General features: G+C 37.8%; 1 protein-coding gene across 9 annotated transcripts in view; it reads left to right on the plus strand.

Moving 5' to 3' along the window:
* The window catches only part of PTPN13 (protein tyrosine phosphatase, non-receptor type 13), a 222,664-nt gene that overhangs the window by 167,007 nt on the left and 36,916 nt on the right, over nt 1-18,741 (plus strand). For 4 of the 9 annotated variants that reach the window (XM_027544958.1, XM_027544959.1, XM_027544964.1 and 1 more), the window contains 16 exons: nt 58-147; nt 691-798; nt 1,200-1,331; nt 2,351-2,814; nt 3,880-4,026; nt 5,244-5,337; nt 6,170-6,255; nt 7,182-7,335; nt 8,726-8,940; nt 9,046-9,144; nt 10,486-10,850; nt 11,632-11,815; nt 13,395-13,553; nt 14,531-14,702; nt 14,805-15,015; nt 17,429-17,499. In XM_027544958.1, coding sequence (XP_027400759.1) covers nt 58-147; nt 691-798; nt 1,200-1,331; nt 2,351-2,814; nt 3,880-4,026; nt 5,244-5,337; nt 6,170-6,255; nt 7,182-7,335; nt 8,726-8,940; nt 9,046-9,144; nt 10,486-10,850; nt 11,632-11,815; nt 13,395-13,553; nt 14,531-14,702; nt 14,805-15,015; nt 17,429-17,499 — 2,751 coding nt within the window. The remainder of the gene's footprint in view (nt 1-57; nt 148-690; nt 799-1,199; nt 1,332-2,350; nt 2,815-3,879; nt 4,027-5,243; nt 5,338-6,169; nt 6,256-7,181; nt 7,336-8,725; nt 8,941-9,045; nt 9,145-10,485; nt 10,851-11,631; nt 11,816-13,394; nt 13,554-14,530; nt 14,703-14,804; nt 15,016-17,428; nt 17,500-18,741) is intronic. The other 5 variants (XM_027544960.1, XM_027544961.1, XM_027544966.1 and 2 more) reach the window with 2 other exon arrangements.

Below are 18,741 nucleotides of genomic sequence, written 5' to 3' on the forward strand. Positions count from 1 at the left end.
AGACAGTCTCAGTGCCTCACCATGTTATGTTAATTGTATCTTACAATTTCCCTGTAGATGTGCTACACAAAAGATGGAGCATAGCATCTTCACCAGAAAGGGAGATCACTCTGGTTAACCTGAAAAAAGATGCACAGTATGGCTTAGGTAAGTCACTGAGATTCTTCAAGGTCTGTGAGAATTCAAAGAAAAAAGGTCGATTGCATAACATGGGCATTGAGGAACCAGCCCACTTGTCCCCACCTGAGTCCCCTTCTCCCGCTTGCCCAGTCAGGAAATGCCAAAGGTGAAATGCATACAAGCAATGTTTCCACCAAATTTGAGTCCCGTCTCACATGTGTTACCTATTAAGTCATATTCAGTATGAGTCTGTACACTTCTATGTGTCAGACAGACTCATCATTAGTCCTTGAAAGCACTAATGTCATGAGATATTTTCATTTTTACTTTTTTTTTTATTGAAACAGTTGATTTATAATGCCATGTTTCAGGTGTACAGTATAGGGATTCACAATTTTTAAAGGTTATATTCCATTTATAGTTATTATAAAATATTGGCTATGTTCCTGTGCTATGTAATATATTCTTGTAGCTTATTTATTTTATGCATAGTAGTTTATATCTTTTAGTCTCCTAATCTGTATCTTGCCCCTCCCCATGAAGATTTTATTTTAATGTGCTGATTCACAGGATTTCAAATTATTGGTGGAGAAAAGATGGGAAGACTGGATCTAGGTGTATTTATTAGTTCAGTTACTCCTGGAGGACCAGCTGACTTGGATGGATGCTTAAAGCCAGGTATTTATTTTTAGGGAATTTAGGGAATTTCCTAAGTGTTTACTGGGCTTCCCTAGTGGCTCAGATGGTAAAGCTGCCTGCAATATGGGAGATCCAGGTTCGATCCTTGGGTTGGGAATATCCCCTGGAGACGGGAATGGCTACTCACTCCAGTATTCTTCCCTGGAGAATTCCATGAACAGTGGAGCCTGGCAGGCTACAGTCCATGGGGTCGCAAAGAGTCAGACACACAACTGGCCAACTAATACTTTCACTTTAAAGTACTTACTGACAGTGAATTTGCACAGATGGCAAAAGTAGAAGTTGGGGAAAACAGAAATAATGAGGGGGAGGTAACATTTCTAAGATTTAGCCTGAGTTTCTCTTAGCTGTAGAAGACACTGGGTTGTCTGTTTTTACAGGAGACCGTTTGATATCTGTGAATAGTGTCAGTCTGGAGGGGGTCAGCCACCATGCCGCAGTTGAAATTTTGCAAAATGCACCTGAAGATGTGACCCTGGTTATCTCTCAGCCAAAAGAAAAGCTATCCAAAGGTAACACTGTGGACGTCTCTGAGCTGTGGATTCTGTTCCAGTTCCCACAAAAATTTCATTACCTTGACACATAAATTAGATTTAAACTTTTATTTCCTTTCTGGAAATCTAATATGTGTAGTTCTGATTGCTTTAATTTTATGCATCAGTACAAGTCTTTCATTCATCACTTCCAAGATTTCCTGTCTCATTCCTCTTTACGTGCATAAAAATTATTTGTTGTGCAAAATCAGTATCACTTGAGTAAATTCCAAGTACTTGGTGTGTTCTTTCACATCTTAGGCCAAATTAGAAATAAAATTCTTAATCATTGCCCAATTAATATAGTTATATAACAGTTATCTATGAAGTCCTGTCTTGAACCTGTTTATAAAAGGGAAAGGATGCCAACATACCAGAAATATAAAAGACATATATATATAAAAGACTTATATATGTAAAAGACCATATTTTTGCACCATTTTTCTAGATTCCACATACATGTAGTATCTATAATTCTTTTACACATGTCACCTGTGATTTTCGTCTTAGGAAAGCTTTCCTAAGTGGCTTTTAAAAAGAACTAGATATGTAAGGAGGATGGAATTACCTTCTTTGATAATTACTTAGAGTCTAAAACATGCAGTTTGTTAAGACAATATAAAACAAGTATATAAATAACCATTCAACAAAGATCTTTGGAGATTCAAGTTATCTCTGGATAGGGAATTAAGAAAGTCTTCACAGAGGACTTACTTGAAACAGGTCTTGGGGAATGGAAATGAGGAGTTCAGGTGAGGCGGGTACACATTCCCATAGAAGTTGCCCAAAGAATGACCAAAAGAAGAGGCAAAGGAAACAGAAAGCATCTTCAGTGTTTATTGGGACCTTGTCATGGTTCCAAGCCCCGGTCAGGTGTTGTGCACATGTTATCCTGCGTAAAATCCTCGCAGCAGCTACCAGGGAACATTGTGCATGGGTGTGAGCCCAGGCGTGTGTCACTAACCTGTCATCCTCACGGGCTGATTTTGACTTTGCAGTGCCTTCTACTCCTGTGCACATGGCCAACGGCACGAAAAACTACATGAAAAAGCCTTCCCACCTGCAAGACGGCACTGTAAATTCTTCTGAGGACCACTGCTGGCCACGGGGCACCCCGAGGCACATCTCAGAGAGCTCGTTTGGGCTGTCTGGGGGCCTGCGGGAGGGCAGCCTGAGCTCTCAAGATTCCAGGACTGAGAGTGCCAGCTTGTCACAGAGCCAGGTCAACGGGTTCTTTGCCAGCCATGCAGCTGACCGCAGCTGGCAGGACTCACAGCGTGGCAGCCCTTCCCCATCTGTGATATCCAAAGCCACCGAGAAAAAGTGGACTTCTACTGATAGTAACCGAAGCAAAGCTAAAAATACAGGCATTTCTGATGCACCAGATTACTCTGACCGTGGAGATTCAGACATGGATGAAGCCACTTATTCCAGCAGTCAGGATCATCACATACCAAAAAAGGCACCGTTTAATTTGAATTTTGGTTTTTATTTTTTTCCCCCCCACTTAACAAAACAAACAACAGCAAATGTATTATAGAGCAGAATAATCTACTATGAACAGAGTACATTATTCTGGAAAGGAGAAATCGTTTATGTATAATGCTACTAACTGCTACTGCATTTGATGCTAACTTTCAGAGAAATTAGCAGCTTTGAATACTAATTCCAAAATGGCTATTATTCTGGGAACTTGCTACGTGATTACACAAAGGAATGAATAACCAGATTATGATTGTTTTCTATAAATTGTTTCTCTCTTGCATACTTAATATTTATATTAATAAGAGAATTTAATAGCTGAAAAAATTGTTCCTAAGTAATTCATATAATGGACAGGTGACTTTACTATTAACAGCCTAAATTACTCTGAAGTTCTGAATGTATGATAATAAGAACAATAACATAGAAAATTGACCATTTCCTAGAAATATTAGACATGATATAATTTAGACCCATTTTCACAAGTGGATTCAGAAAAGAACCTTAAGCCCTTTGTTCATTGAGAAACATTCCTCGTTAATGTCTCCAGCATTCCTCTTGAGAGAGTTCTGTCCTTATAGATTAGGCTTAGCTGTTGTGCCTCTGTTTATATTGGATTTAAACATTAGCAAAATAAACTTGAGGCCTACTCATCTTAAAGGCCCAAGTTAAAAGCTACTACATGATATATATGGATTTTTTTTTAAAGGAAATAGAAATGCTTCCTAAGTTTGAGTGTATAAAAAGCACTGGATAAGGATTATGTAAAAGCCAAGGTTTGAATTGGATTCTGGGCTTCCCTCAGTCATATCTTTTTACCTGAAGCAAGCCCTCTAGGCTCTAGATCTCAATTTCCTCAGTTTTAAACTCTGAAGGCCTTGGACTAGATAATCCTTAAGATCTTTTCCAGCCTTCATCATTTTTGAGTCTACTCTATCCTTTAATATCTTGCTTTTTCTTAATTTTTCAAAAAGAGAAAGATCTTCCATTAATAATTCTGTTTGATGCTAACAAGAAATGCTTTTGTTTGTTTTTCTTTGTTAAGGAATCTTCCTCCTCCATGAATACATCCAACAAAATGAATTTTAAAACTTTTCCTTCATCACCTCCTAAACCTGGAGATATCTTTGAGGTTGAACTGGCTAAAAATGATAACAGCTTGGGGATAAGTGTCACGGTACTGTTCGACAAGGTTTTCAAATGTTTTCTCTTCTCCATTTCCAGCAGCCTATCATATGCCAATTTATTACTTGAATTATTTTGCTTCAAAAAGGAAATTTGTCAAATATTTGCAAAACTTTAAATTGGATTACATCTTAAGACTTTTTTTAAAAAACTTATGTTTTCTAGTCACTTTTTCCTGTGGTTTAAAAGAAAGTAGACAAATGCTGTTTTCCCCCAGAGATTTCATACTTGTTTAATCTGAATACAAGACTTGAAAAATATAAAATTGAGAAGTATGTCTTATATATATTTGGCAGCTTCTACATCAGCATGGAATAATTTTAACTTACATCATAAATAATTAAAGTCTAATATATATTTATATGCCCTTCACTTCATAATACATCTTGGCATGTAAATATGATTAGTAGCTTAATATTAGAAGTTCCCAAAAATATGTGTAATACTTCTAAAGAAGTTAAAATATGAGCATAGGCTATTTGATGAAACTGCTTTAGAATTCTATTAATGTACTATACCCTAAAGTATAATATTATCATTTATATTTGAAGGATGTTGTTTGTTAGGAAAAGCCATTTAGAAATAAGGTAGAAATAACACTCTTAACATATAGAGATCCAATTTTCTATCAGTCCTCAATACTGTAACCCTTTTTATCTTGTCCGTAACTTCTTTAGAATTTTATTATCTTCCTACTGTGAAGGGAAATAAAAGCTGAATATCCACAAGAGATGGAGCATCTACTCAGTAGATCTCATCTACTCTGTAGCACAACTTCTATGCCAAAACCTTTTAAAGTGAAAAGAAAATTTTCCATTGACTCATGAGATTTATTTTCAGATTAGCAAATATGATCTGAAGTGTATTACTCCATATGCTGTTTATTTCTGACAGTTATATTCTCACCCTAATATTTCATGGCTGGATTTTGCTTGCCATTTGTGCCTAATGCGTGGTATAGACTTCTGAAAGGAAGAGCACCCCCTCATCCAGGCAAAGATCTGGCATGTCGTTATTTTCTGAATAAAGAATGTTTCTAAAACATAGCTGCTTTTGCATTTGGAAAACTTACTAGAAATATTCTTGGGTATTGAAGTAATTGCATGTGCTAATGTGATGCTGCTGCTTTGGCTGATGAATGGAATGCTTTCTAGGTCTCAGACCTGAAAGATGGAGTGCAACATTTTTCATGTGACAAAACATTATTTGTCTTTTTCCACTTAGGGAGGTGTGAATACCAGTGTCAGACATGGTGGCATTTATGTGAAAGCCGTTATTCCCAAGGGAGCAGCAGAGTCTGATGGCAGAATTCACAAAGGTAGAGTGTTTGTGGGTATGGGAATTACATAAGGATTATCATGTCAACAAATAAAGAAGAAATTGGAAAGTTGATGAAGACCTTCAAATTATTCATAATATAAAATAAGAACATATTATTTTAAGATTACAACATGAAAAAGCTCCTTGATATGATTCCAAAGACTCTTATTTCCAGCTTATCCTCTGTGCTGTGCTTAGTCACTCAGTCGTTTCTGACTCTTGGCAACCCCATGGACTATAACCCACCAGGCTTCTCTGTCCGTGGGGATTCTTCAGGCCAGAATACTGAAGTGGGTTGCCTTGGCCTCCCTAAGGGATCTCCCTAACCCCGGGATCAAACCCAGGTCTCAGGCACTGCAGGCAGATTCTGTACCATCTGAGCTACCAGGAAAGTCCATCCTCTAAATAGTATCAGAAAATATCTTGTTTTAGTTCATGCTTTGTACTTTTTAAGAAGCAAATTTCCAGAGAATTGGAAAGGGGTAGTGCCCTTGTAAAAACAATGACATTTGCATTTCTAATAAGAACTAACTAGGTTAGTTACCTCCCATCTCTCTGCGTTTGTAGCTCTGTGTGTCATTTTTTTCATAATTAAAATTGATTTTATAGTATATATAATATCCAATTTGAAAATATACCTAAGATTAGCTGTAGAATAGAGAAAGGAATTAAGTACATGTTAAAGAAACTCTGTGACAGACTTTTGTCCAGAATTTGTCTGAGTCTCTCCTCGAGCAAATTACTATAAAACAAGACCTTAAGGTATTAAAGAACATGTAGAATCCTTATTTTATGACTTGCTTCTTTCATCATTACTGCCTAATTTATAGGTGATCGTGTCCTCGCTGTCAATGGAGTTAGTCTAGAAGGGGCTACCCACAAGCAAGCTGTGGAAACACTGAGAAATACAGGACAGGTAAGAGATCATTATACCAGCCTTTTCTAGATATCTCAGAACATAATAATGTGTGAATAATACCAGTTTCACTGAGATCTCCAAATTTATTAGTCAGGAAACAAAGCCTGATTAATGTAAATAAACATGCTCGTATTTTTTTCCTTCCAAATTGGGAAGCAAGGATTATGACGAGGATTTTTATTGTGGAAGCAGGCTTTATATATCACATTTAGCCCTGATATCACCAGAGATCTGCCAGGAGGAAGGGGAGAGATTGCCTTAACATTTTTTTTCCGTAAACATCTACAAATACCTAATGGTTTTCACTTCCAGGTATCCTTCAACCCAAAGGATAATTCACATTGTTCTAATACATTTATAAGTCAGGGAGTTTACAAATTACTTCTAATGGTATTTATATTATTAAGATAATAATGATTTTTTTTTCCATCTTTAATTGGAGGATAATTGCTTTACAGTATTATGTTGGCTTCTGCCATACAACATCATGAATCAGTCACAAGTATGCATGTGTCCCCTCCCTGCTGAACCTCCCTTCCACCTCCCACCCCATCCCACCCCTCTAGGTTGTCACAAAGCTCTGGGTTAAGCTCCCTGTGCCCATACAGCAGCTTCCCAATGGCTATCTGATTTTATTTTAGTATCTGAATTTTCTAAAATGTGTTTATATTATTTTTATAATAGAATTTTTTTCTTTCTAATCATTTATCTTCTTCATACAGAAAATAATAAAAAAAACTTGATTTTGACATTTTTAGTCCCTTGGCTTTTGTCTGTTTTTTCCTCCCTCTACTTGTGTTTTGGTAGACCAGAGAGTTACTTTAAATGATTTTATACCACCAACTGTACAAAGTCCTGAAAATTTATTTGCTTTCTTATGTAACCTTCTTCTTAGTTAATAAGGCACTCTTCTATTTATACAGGTGGTTCATCTGTTGTTAGAAAAAGGACAGTCTCCAGCATCCAAAGAACATGTCCTCCAGTGTACGGTCTCTGATCCAGACACCCAAGGTCAAGCCCCAGAAAAAATGATGACGAAAATGACTCATGTCAAAGACTACAGCTTTGTTACCGAAGGTCAGACCTTGGGAGGCTGTCATCTCACCTTAAACTTATTCCTGGATTATTCAAAATTTGATTTTTACATGTCGGATCATAATTCATCCTGAGTCTCTTGATTCTTGTCAAGTATAAATAAGAACCTGATGCAGCACTGTACTGAATTTGGGGAGGGCGGGGGGAACCACGCGTAGTTGTAGTTCTTGAAGTCTGAAAGGCTTTGACTAATGAAATCAGGCACAAAACAAATTATGGTCATTTAATGGTGCCTAAAATAGTTGTAAAATTCAAACTAAAATTTGTAAGAGAAAAAAATAAATATAAATAACTGCTGAGAATGACTTCAAACCCATATGAAACCTTGACTCTTACGTTTTCTATATATCTGTTTGATTTTACGAACTTGTGAAGCTAACTCTGATAGAAATTCACTAACAGTTCCCAGATACTTGTTTTCCTTACAAACGTTTCCAGCTAACTGGTAGTAAAATTGGACATGCCACTAACTCGCAATGAAAAAAGGAAATCAAGACTAATGTAGTGAGTTTTTCATAAGGTTAAATGTAGTCATAATACAGAAGTACTCTTCATTCTGAGTTTATCTGTCTTCCTTTTGATGGGTATAAATGTCCTTTACTTTATAAATGGTGGTGGTGGTACATAAGCATTGTTTTGTCTTTATTTTAGATTTTTCTTTGCTTATACAACTTTCATCAATTCTGAATTAGTCCCCAAAATAAGGAGAAAATATTAGCCCAACCTATATCATCTTTCCTGATTATGAAAATAAGATTAGCATGTCCACTTAATCCTACTGTCTTCTGTTCTTCCATTATTTCTTCTGTTACTATGTCTTTAAATATATTTCTTCATGCTTTCCTGATTATTATTCTTTTAATTTCTTCTGTTGATGAGAATTTTATCATCATGCGTTACAGTTTTACTGAATTAAATTATATCTCACCTAAATATTAAGTCACCTATCCACTTCCCCATAACCCTTCTCTGTTATTTGTTTTGTTCTTCTTACCATATCTGTCCCATTTATGTCTGAATTTCTTTCACTGTCTCCTTTCTTGGATTTTTCCCTCTTTTTCTCTGTCATTCTGCAGTTTATAAAACATGGAATTAAGACATAGTTTCCTTTTTAGAATCTTTTTTTCAGAACCCACTTTTCTGATCAGGCAGCCTATTAGTTCATGCAGCTCAGTTCAAGAAGTTAAATTTTCTTAATAACAGATTGTAAAGTGGGATTTGAGTATAGAATAAGGGTGCAATAAGTGCATATAAAGCTGTGAGCATGGTGGAAATGGGCTTTTTAATAATGTATTCAAAACTGTATATGTTTATACATGCATAGAGAGAGCCTGTTAAGAATATTCACATTTTTTGATACCTTTTTTTCCAGAGAATACATTTGAGGTGAAATTGCTGAAAAATAGCTCAGGCCTAGGATTCAGTTTTTCTCGAGAGGATAATGTTATACCCGAGCAAATGAACACCAGCATAGTAAGGGTTAAAAAGCTCTTTCCTGGACAGCCGGCTGCAGAAAGTGGACAAATTGATGTGGGAGATGTTATCTTAAAAGTGAATGGAGCCTCTTTGAAAGGATTGTCTCAACAGGTGAGCCCCCAGCCTGTGGAGTGCAGCATTTTTAATGAGGCAGATCGGTCTTTCGGAATGAAATGGTTTAACCGTGTCTTCATTTCTCATTCATGGTTCCCCCAGGAGGTCATATCCGCTCTCAGGGGAACGTCTCCAGAAGTATCCTTGCTCCTCTGTAGACCTCCACCTGGGGTGCTACCAGAAATTGACCCTGCTCTTTCGGTGAGACTGAGGAAAAGTACTTTACACTATTATAGAATGTCAACGAGTGATTAACTCAGTTGTAGTGGTTTCATCGTTGATTGATCTCCTGGGTTTCATCCTAGTTAATTCTTTAGCTGGGAGTATTATCTTACATGGGTCACATAACCTGTGAGTGTATTCGATGTTTATAATATAAAGTAATTCACTTTCTCTTCTCTCCCTTCTGATTCTAGGATTTGGGGAATTTATTTGCCAAACATAAGTAGAAAAAGATGTAAAATATTGGTTACAATAACCTTTTGTCCATTTCTTCATTGAATCAAATTTTAAAATATAATCCTCCTTCTGAGCTAGTTTAGATGAAAATGAGAATTATTTAAGATTTTTTTTTGGCCTTTATTTTTAATACTGGGAATCAGAGTAGGCAATTCATTTGTCCATTTCACTCTCTTGTATGAAGGAATAGCTAAAAGACCCAAAATCTATTTTGATGGTTATTTATAAATTGCATACTAGTAGTTAGGAACCCACACATAAGTGAATAATAATCTAATTGAAAGCCTTTGTCTTATCTACTTAAAATAGTGTTCCATTACCAATGAACGTGATCACTGAGTATCAAAGACAGGAGTGTCTGGCCCCAGAAACTTTAACCCTTATACTGGGGAGAAGGAGGGAGTATTATAAAGACATTAACAGGGAACTAACGTTTCTGAAAGGTCATTGTCATTAGCATTTTAAGGGACGACATTGGTTTTGGTCATCAGATAGGAAGAACTGAGAAATTCTCTCAGTTCTTGAGTATATATGTTGATACAATCTTTCTGGAAAGCAATCTGGAAATATTTAACAAGGCCTTTAAAAACATCTTATGTTCTAAATATAGAAAATTATATTTCTATTACAGAAAATTGCAACGAAATAATGAGAAACTCAGATGAAAACCTACATACAAAGAAGTTCTAGATTTCTATTAATAGTAAAAAGCTAGAAAGAACTCTGTATCCAATAAAAAGCTGTAGCCAGTTATAAGATTATTATACAGTTTATGCAGTATTTGCAAAGCATGTTTAAGGATTTCAGAAAATACTCATGGTAGAAACCTAAATTTTGAAAGCAAGATGCAAAGTACAATATATACTATGACTCTAATTCTGAATGAAAGTACAAGATGTACAATATAAACAGTTGTTACTTTTACATATGATTTTTTTTCTCTAATGAGCCTAAATTACTTTTATCAAGAAATTGAGTATTTTAACAGGAAGTACTGATGTTTAATTTGTTCATTTTCACCTAAATGAAAATATAAGTTAATACACGTTGTCACCCTGACCTTTTTAAATGTGTTTGTTACAGACCCCCTTGCACTCTCCAGCACAAGTACCTCTGAACAACAGCAAAGACCCTCCTCAGACAGCGTGTGCGGAGCAAGGCACCAGCTCAGATGAAAATGAGATGTCTGACAAAAACAGAAGACCATGCACGTCCCCATCCAGGAGAGATAGTTACAGTGATAGCAGTGAGAGTGGAGAAGATGACTTAGCGAAAGCTCCAGCAAAGATACCAAACATGAGCTGGAGCTCAGCTTTGCAACAGACTCTAAGCAACATGATGTCACAGGCACAAAGTCATCACGACACACTCAGGAGTCAAGAAGATCCCATTTGTACCATGTTTTACTATCCTCAGAAAGTACCTAATAAGCCAGAACATGAGGGCAGGTATTGTCAATATTGGGCTTCCCTGGTAGCTCAGCTGGTAAAGAATCTGCCTGCAATGCAGGAGACACCGGTTCAATTCCTGGGTCGGGAAGATCCTGTGGAAAAGGGTTAGGCTACCCACTCCAATATTCTTGGGCTTCCCTGGTGGTTCCATCAGTAAAGAATCTGCCTGCAATGCGGGAGACCTGGGTTTGATCCCTGGGTTGGGAAGATCCCCTGGAGAAGGTCATGGCAACCCACTCCAGTATTCTCGCCTGGAGAATCCCCATGGACAGAGGAGCCTGACGGGCTGCAGTCATGGGGTCGCAGAGAGTCGGACACAGCTGAGCAACTTTCACTTTCTTTCACTTTGTGTATATTCAGGTCCAACTGTATTTGTTCAAGTTTTTTATTGTCTGTTTTTTTTTTTCTATGATGTCATCCAAAATAACTACAAGAGTAAGGCTCTTTATTTCTTTTTTCTTATTATGTTGAAACACACATTAGGCTTCTGATAACATTAGCTTCAGCCTTAGCTCCAAAATTAACAACTGGGAATCAAAAATATATTTATTTAACTTTTCTCACTGATTTGTGCAGCTTAAAGAGATCGACAGAGAATAAAAATCAGTAATATTAGCACATAACAGATGTGAAATAAATTCATAGTCCAGAATCAAACTAAAAATGATCTCACTAAAAAGCAGATGTAAATGTTTGTTAAGCATTCTCTATCTGTGGTACAAACTTACTATATTGGCATTGCAATGTGTTTGAAAATAGTCTTGCTTTGTCTCTGTAGTAACCCTCTTCCCCCTCGACCACTGGATGTAACTCCTGGGCAGAGCTGTCAATCTCAATCAGAATCTGTTCCCATAAATGCAATGGATAAATATCATACACATCACACTTCTGAACCAACTAGACAAGAAAGCTTAACATCTTTGAAAAATGACTTGGAAAACCACCTTGAAGACTTTGAACTGGTGAGTTATTTCCTTTGTATGAAGAACATTCTATATTTTCTCAAGTAAAATGTAGTTCCTCAAATAAAATACACAGCTTCCCTTTAGGGAAATTGCTGTCCTTTAGATCAGCCTCATATCTATGCTCAGTAAATAGACAACACATCTGCCGTGTTTCTCTGCTAAGAATTCAGGGAAAAGACAAAAAGACTTGGGTACACGTCCTGACTCTCCCAGTGACTTGCTATAATTTGGCAGATGCTATGGATGAATTGCTTAATTCTTCTGAGTTTTAGCAATTTTAGCTGTAAAATGGGACTAGTAACCTCATGGTATTGTGGTAAGTATTAAATGAAATAACATATATAGAGCACCTAGCCCAGTACCTATAATTTCCCAAACTCGACGAGTTACCTGTTTACTCTTTAATCAAGTTTGAACGTAATTTCATTCTCTTCCACACTGTTTTATGGGTGCCTAAATGTAATCCTTTATACTAATAACCCTAGAACTTCTAAACTTACAAATTCACTTTGGAAGTCACATTTCTAATAGAAATAACATCCCTTGGACATACACAGTGATAGCACAATCATCTGAAGAAATAGAGAATCTGAGTTTTGTCATTTCTATCATTCTGTCTGACCACTTGGAGTTTTTAATTTCAAATGTAAAAGGTGAAAAAATTTGTTTGAAAAAAAATTTACAAAGTCTAAATTTTTTGGTAGTTCCAATTTTTGATAAATATAGTATTTTTTGAATTTGAAAAAAAAGAATAATATCCTTAACACTGATTCAAAGTCACCCTTTTAATACATTTTTTTGTTACCTAAGTAATAAATACTTATTATAGAAAAGTTAGAAAAGATTAAAACCATCACCAGTCAGAACCCATAAACACTTCAATCTTTCCAGGCACTTTGTTTCCCTATAATTGTGTGTGTGGATGTGTGTGTGGGTGTGTGTGTGTGTGTGTGTGTGTGTGTGTGTGTAGCATCTACATCTTCAATTTCATTCTCAGCAGTAGAATGAAAATAATCTTTGGATGATTTCCTTAGAAATCTGTCATCACGCCTATAAGCCCTAAGCAACCCTTGTGCCACAGTTAAAATCTTAAAATAAAAATTTTTCATACAACTAAATATATCAAGTTGTGATATTTAATCACTCAGACTTCATGTTTTCACCCAAGAAAAGCTTTCTTCTTTTTTTTTTTTTTTATTTTTTTTTTTTTAATTTTAATTTCAAATTTCAGGTATACACATGCTCCCTTTCCTAGCTTTCTTCTGTTGCTCTTGGCATGGGTGGTTTTTTTTTGTTTATTCTGAAAATATAAGAATTGAAGCTTGAGTAAGTTCTGGGTCAGCTATCTCCAGACAAGCACATAATGTTGAATTTAAACCTCAACTTTTATTTTGCATTGGCAGGCAAGAGGTTGGAGCAGTACCTTCTGTCTAGAACTAGACATACATACCTGCCTTCTTTACTTGGGCAAGTTAAGCAGCCTTTTAAGGTTTAGTTTTCTCCCGTGTTAATCAATGGAAAGAATAGTTGTCTTTCTCTTTGTACTGCAAAATAGAATCACTGTTTCTTTCCTTAGGAGGTGGAACTCCTGATTACCCTACATAAGTCGGAAAAAGGAAGCCTGGGCTTCACAGTAACCAAAGGCAATCAGAGCATTGGTTGTTACGTGCACGACGTCATTCAGGATCCAGCCAAAAGTGATGGGAGGCTGAGACCTGGGGACCGGCTCATCAAGGTAAGACATTTGAGCAGACTGTGTTTGTGCCAGTGTGGCTAGACAGGTGGTGCTAGTGGTAAAGAACCCACCCGCCAATGCAGGAGACGCACATTCACGATCCCTGGGTGGGGACGACCCCCTGGAGTAGGGCATGGCAACCCACTCCAGTATTCTTGCCTGGAGAATCCCATGGACACAAGAGCCTGGCGGGCTACAGTCCATAGGGTCACAAAGAGTCGGACACGACTGAAGTGACTGAGCATTGCAGCAGGGCCAGAGATCAAGCCAGTGCTGCAGAAGGAAAACCAAGAAGGTTGAGTTGATATAATGCTCTATTTCTCCATTTGGTTTATGTTTTCCTTCTCCACCTCTTGTAAATAAAGGCCTTTATATACTCATAGTTTGGAAAGACTTTAAACAAGCAATCTTGAGTCTCAGAAAGTTTCTTAAATTGCTCTAAGAATAAATTTTCTATATTAGCAAAGTAATAACATCTGTATTAGCAATAGTAATAGCATTATTATTTCATTTATAATTACTTGGTCTTTGTGCTCATGATTTCCACAGTAAAGAAGATTATTAGTAAATTAGAGACTAGACTCTCTTTCTTTTTTTTTTTGCTGCACTGGGGTCTTTGTTGCAGCACATGGGGGGCTTTGCTCAGTGCAGCGTGCAGTCTTCTCGTGTTGTGGCACATGGGCTTCTTCTAATTGCAGTGTGCAAGTTCTGTAGTAGCACTGCATGGATTTCATTGCCCCGTGGCATGTGGGATCTTAGTTCCCCCACCAGGGATCAAACCCATGTCTCCTACATTGCAAGGCAGATTCTTAACCACTGGACCACCAGGGAAGTGTCCCTAGAGACCACTCTTCATTGTGAATCTCCTACTAGCCAAAATAGATTATATGGAACATTAGGGAAATTACTATATTTTGTCAGCAACTTCTGTGTTCCAAAAACTGTAATCCCACTTTGGCCCTTTCTCATCTCTGTAGGTTAATGACACAGATGTTACAAACATGACTCACACAGATGCAGTGAACCTACTCCGAGCTGCGCCCAGGACAGTCAGATTAGTTCTTGGCCGAGTTCTGGAATTACCCAGGATGCCGGTGCTGCCTCATTTGCTACCTGATATCACATTTACGTGCAACAGAGAGGAGTTGGGTAATGGCAAATTCAAGCTTTGGGTAGTGTGACTTTTCTTGGATAGATTAAAAGTACATACTGTTAAGCCTAAGGAAACAAATATTTTTCTATTTCCTGAAGGTTTTTCCTTATCTGGAGGTCGTGACAGCCTTCATCAAGTGGTGTATGTTAGTGATATCAATCCGAGGTCAATCGCAGCCACAGAGGGTAATCTCCAGCTCTTAGACGTCATCCACTATGTGAACGGAGTCAGCACACAAGGAATGACTCTGGAGGAAGCTAAGAGAACATTAGACATGTCACTTCCTTCAGTGGTGCTGAAAGCTACAAGGTACTCCACGGTTACTCATGGATTTTTGTGTGTGTGCACATGCATTTCAGGCCGTTAGATTCTCTTAAAGATATTCCTGAATTAGTAATTCACAGACTAAATGGATGGGGAATTAGTAAAGATTACGTGTTTCCTTCATGATGGTCAAATGGCTGTGTCAGTTTCGTAACTCATGTGCATCCCACACTGTCCAGATCAATCTTCAGACAATGCTCACTGATCATAGTAGTCAAGCAAGGACTGTATGCCAATTGCCTTAGACGTAAATTCAGATGAGTCCTGATGAGGCAAGGAATGAGAATATATTGGTTGGCCCTGGCAAGTCCTACCTGATTCCCAGAGCTGGAACACAGTCTGTCCTCCCAGAACTTCATATCTACAACCAATGAGGCATAGACTGTCGCATCCACTATACCTTCTGACCATTTCCCATTATAAGAAATGCAAATAGCAACTTTTCTTTCTAATAATGGAAATAAATTTTTTTAATGTATGTGTTAGTTTCCTGCTACCAAATGACTACAAATTTAGTGGCTTAAACAAATAAAAATTAATTATCTTAACAGTTCTGGAAGCCAGAAATATAAAACGGTCTCATTGGGTTAAAAATCGAAGTGTTAGCAGAGCTGCATCCCTTCCAAAGGAGAAAATCATCTCCTTGCCTTTTCCTCCTTTTAGACATTGGCCATCTTTCTTGGCTCATGGCCCTCAGTCATCCTTAAAGCCAGTGATCACAGCACCCTTGGTCATCCTGTCTGTCTGACTCTGACATTCCTACCTTCCTGTTTAACTTATAAGGGCCCTTGTGATATCATGAGATAATCCAGGATAATCTCTTAGTCTCAAGATCTTTAATTTACTCTCTCCTGCAAAATTCTTTTTGCCATGTAAGATAACATATTCAAAAGTTCTGGGGATTATAATGCAGACATCTTTCGAGCCATTACTCTGCCTTCCACAAGGACATGAACCCAGGCTTTTTAGATTACAGTCTTATATTACATAAAAGAAAAATTCACATTTGTGTCTGTGACGCAGGATGGACTTTACATAGTATGTATTCCACCATATAGGAACAGTTAATAAATCATTTGATCATAAGCCTATTTCTCCTTCTGAACCTTTAAGTTCGATTGTATACTTTTCCTCTTGAACATAATTCCTGACCAGTTTCCCTCAATATTTCTAAAAATTTGATTGCCTACAGTTATTTTCATAAATGTAGCTGAATGTTAATTAGTGGAGGAGAGAAGTGTTCAGACAACCTGGGAAAATGTTTTTCTGATTCTACTAACCATAGATCTAGAATTTTTTGCCTCCAGATTACTAGAGCATCTCTTGAAAAAGAAAGTGGAAGTGTTGGTCAGTCTGTCGTGTCCAACTCTTTGTGACCCCATGGACTGACTGTAGCCTGCCAGGCTCCTCTGTCCACAGAATTCTCCAGGCAAGAATGCTGGAATGGGTTGCCATTTCCTGCTCTAAGGGATCTTCCCAACCCAGGGATCAAACCCAGGTCTCCCGCATTACAGATAGATTCTTTACCATCTGCGCCACCAGAACATCCCTTTCCTCAGGTCTAAAATCAGTTTTTTTCATCTTCTACTTTCGTCTTTGCTGAAGTCACTAAAGATACAGCTCAGCTCAGTTCAGTGCAGTTCAGTCGCTCAGTCGTGTCTGACTGTTTGCAACCCCATGAATCACAGCATGCCAGGCCTCTCTGTCCATCACCAGCTCCCGGAGTTCACTGAGACTCACGTCCATCGAGTCAGCGATGCCATCCAGCCATCTCATCCTCTGTCGTCCCCTTCTCCTCCTGCCCCGAATCCCTCCCAGCATCAGAGTCTTTTCCAATGAGTCAACTCTTTGCATGAGGTAGCCAAAACACTGGAGTAGTCCCATTACCTTCCCCTTCATCTTGCTTCCAGCTACAAACTAGCCAGTTATTATTTTATTATTTAAAGAAGTGATTCTTAATCTTTTTTCAGTCACAAATATCTCCTTCCAGCGTATATAGATGAAGACTGATAAAATCTTGTCTACAGCATCAGAAAGTACCTAGACCCCTCAAAGTGAAAGTGAAGTGAAGTTGCTCAGTTGTGTCTGACTCTTTGCGACCCTGTGGACTGTAGCCTACCAGGCTTCCCCATCCATGGGATTCTCCAGGCAAGAATACTGGAGTGGGTTACCATTTCCTTCTCCAGGGGATCTTCCCAACCCAGGGATCGAACCCAGGTCTCCCACATTGGAGACAGACTCTTTAACCTCTGAGCCACCAGGGAAGCGGACCCATGAAGCCCATCCAAAATAAAACTCGAGGCAAAATGGTTAATAGATAGTTTGAAGGATACTTAAGCAAATATCTTAAATAATTTACAATTTTGTTTTCTTTCTTTTTCTATTTTAAACAACACAGAGATGGTCATCCAGTGGTTCCCAGTTCCAAGAGGTCTGCTCTTTCAGCTTCAATGTCAGCCAAAGCCAATGGTAAGGATACAGTGATTTTTTTTTTTTTTTTTAATGATACAAGTACTTATGGAGAGGTAACTATCTTTTCCCAAAAGCAAGTTTGGGTACTGTCAATATAGTGTTCTATTGCCCTTACAGACTATTTTGTAGAATCTAAGTGAAAAAGTGACATTTAAATAAAAGCTTGTCTAAAATGCAGTGCATGATAGGAAAGAGTGGAGCAGCATGGACCCTAGGATTTAAAGCCAGACAGACCTGAGTTCATTAGGTCCCGTGTAACCTTAGCAAGTTACTTGATCTATATCTAAGCCTCTGTTTTCTACCATAGAGATGAAAAGATTATTATAAAAGTATCTACCTTATAAGGTTATAATGAGGCATAAATACAATAATATGTCAACTTATTACAATGATCGTCACATAATAATTTATTCAGGCAGTTACTGAATTTCTTTTCTGTGACAGACAGAGTTCTGGGCATTGTGAGTATAGCAATGAGTAAACAAAGCATCTGTCTTATAATCTAGCATAGTAATAGAAATTATAGTATTAATAGTGGTGGCAGCAGTTAAGATTAATTTAATGCTTTTTCTGGACTAAGCATTCTTCCAGGTGCTCAGATACTCACAACAACCCTGTGAAACTGTTATATCCTCCTTTTATAGAAGCAAAAGCCAAGGCCCTGAAAAGTATGATAGCTTGCCCAAGCTCAAAGGATAAATAAATAGTCAAAGCAGAATTTAAACCTAAGATGTCTGACTCCATGCTCTCATTTACATAATCAGACTTGGTAAATGTAGCTTTTATTGGCAGTATTCATACCATATAAGAATGTTAGGCACAGGGGAATGTGGTCAAACTTAGAGTGTTTGAAATGTAAATCCAGTACTTCTTTATAGAGCTAAACTTTTAGGGTATTTGGCCACCACCATGCTCAGAAGCTCAGTCGTGTCCAACTCTTTGCAACCCCATGGACTGTAGCCCACCAGGCTCCTCTGTCCATGGGATTGTCCAGACAAGAATACTGGAGTAGGTTGCCATTTCGTTCTCCAGGGGATCTTCCCCACCCAGGGATCGAATCTGGGTCTCTTGCTTTGCAGGCAGATTTGTTATCCTCTGAGCCACCCAGGAAGCGCAATAGTATCTAAGTACCAAAACAGCTCAGAGAAATCTGACAGCTGCAGCCACTGTTTGATTATCTTCTGAAAGCTAAAACACATCTGTTTCTCTCCTCCTCTGTTATCTTGAATGCCTTAGGGG

Source organism: Bos indicus x Bos taurus, chromosome 6 (assembly GCF_003369695.1).
Source record: "Bos indicus x Bos taurus breed Angus x Brahman F1 hybrid chromosome 6, Bos_hybrid_MaternalHap_v2.0, whole genome shotgun sequence".
In the NCBI taxonomy this organism is placed as follows: Eukaryota; Metazoa; Chordata; class Mammalia; order Artiodactyla; family Bovidae; genus Bos; species Bos indicus x Bos taurus.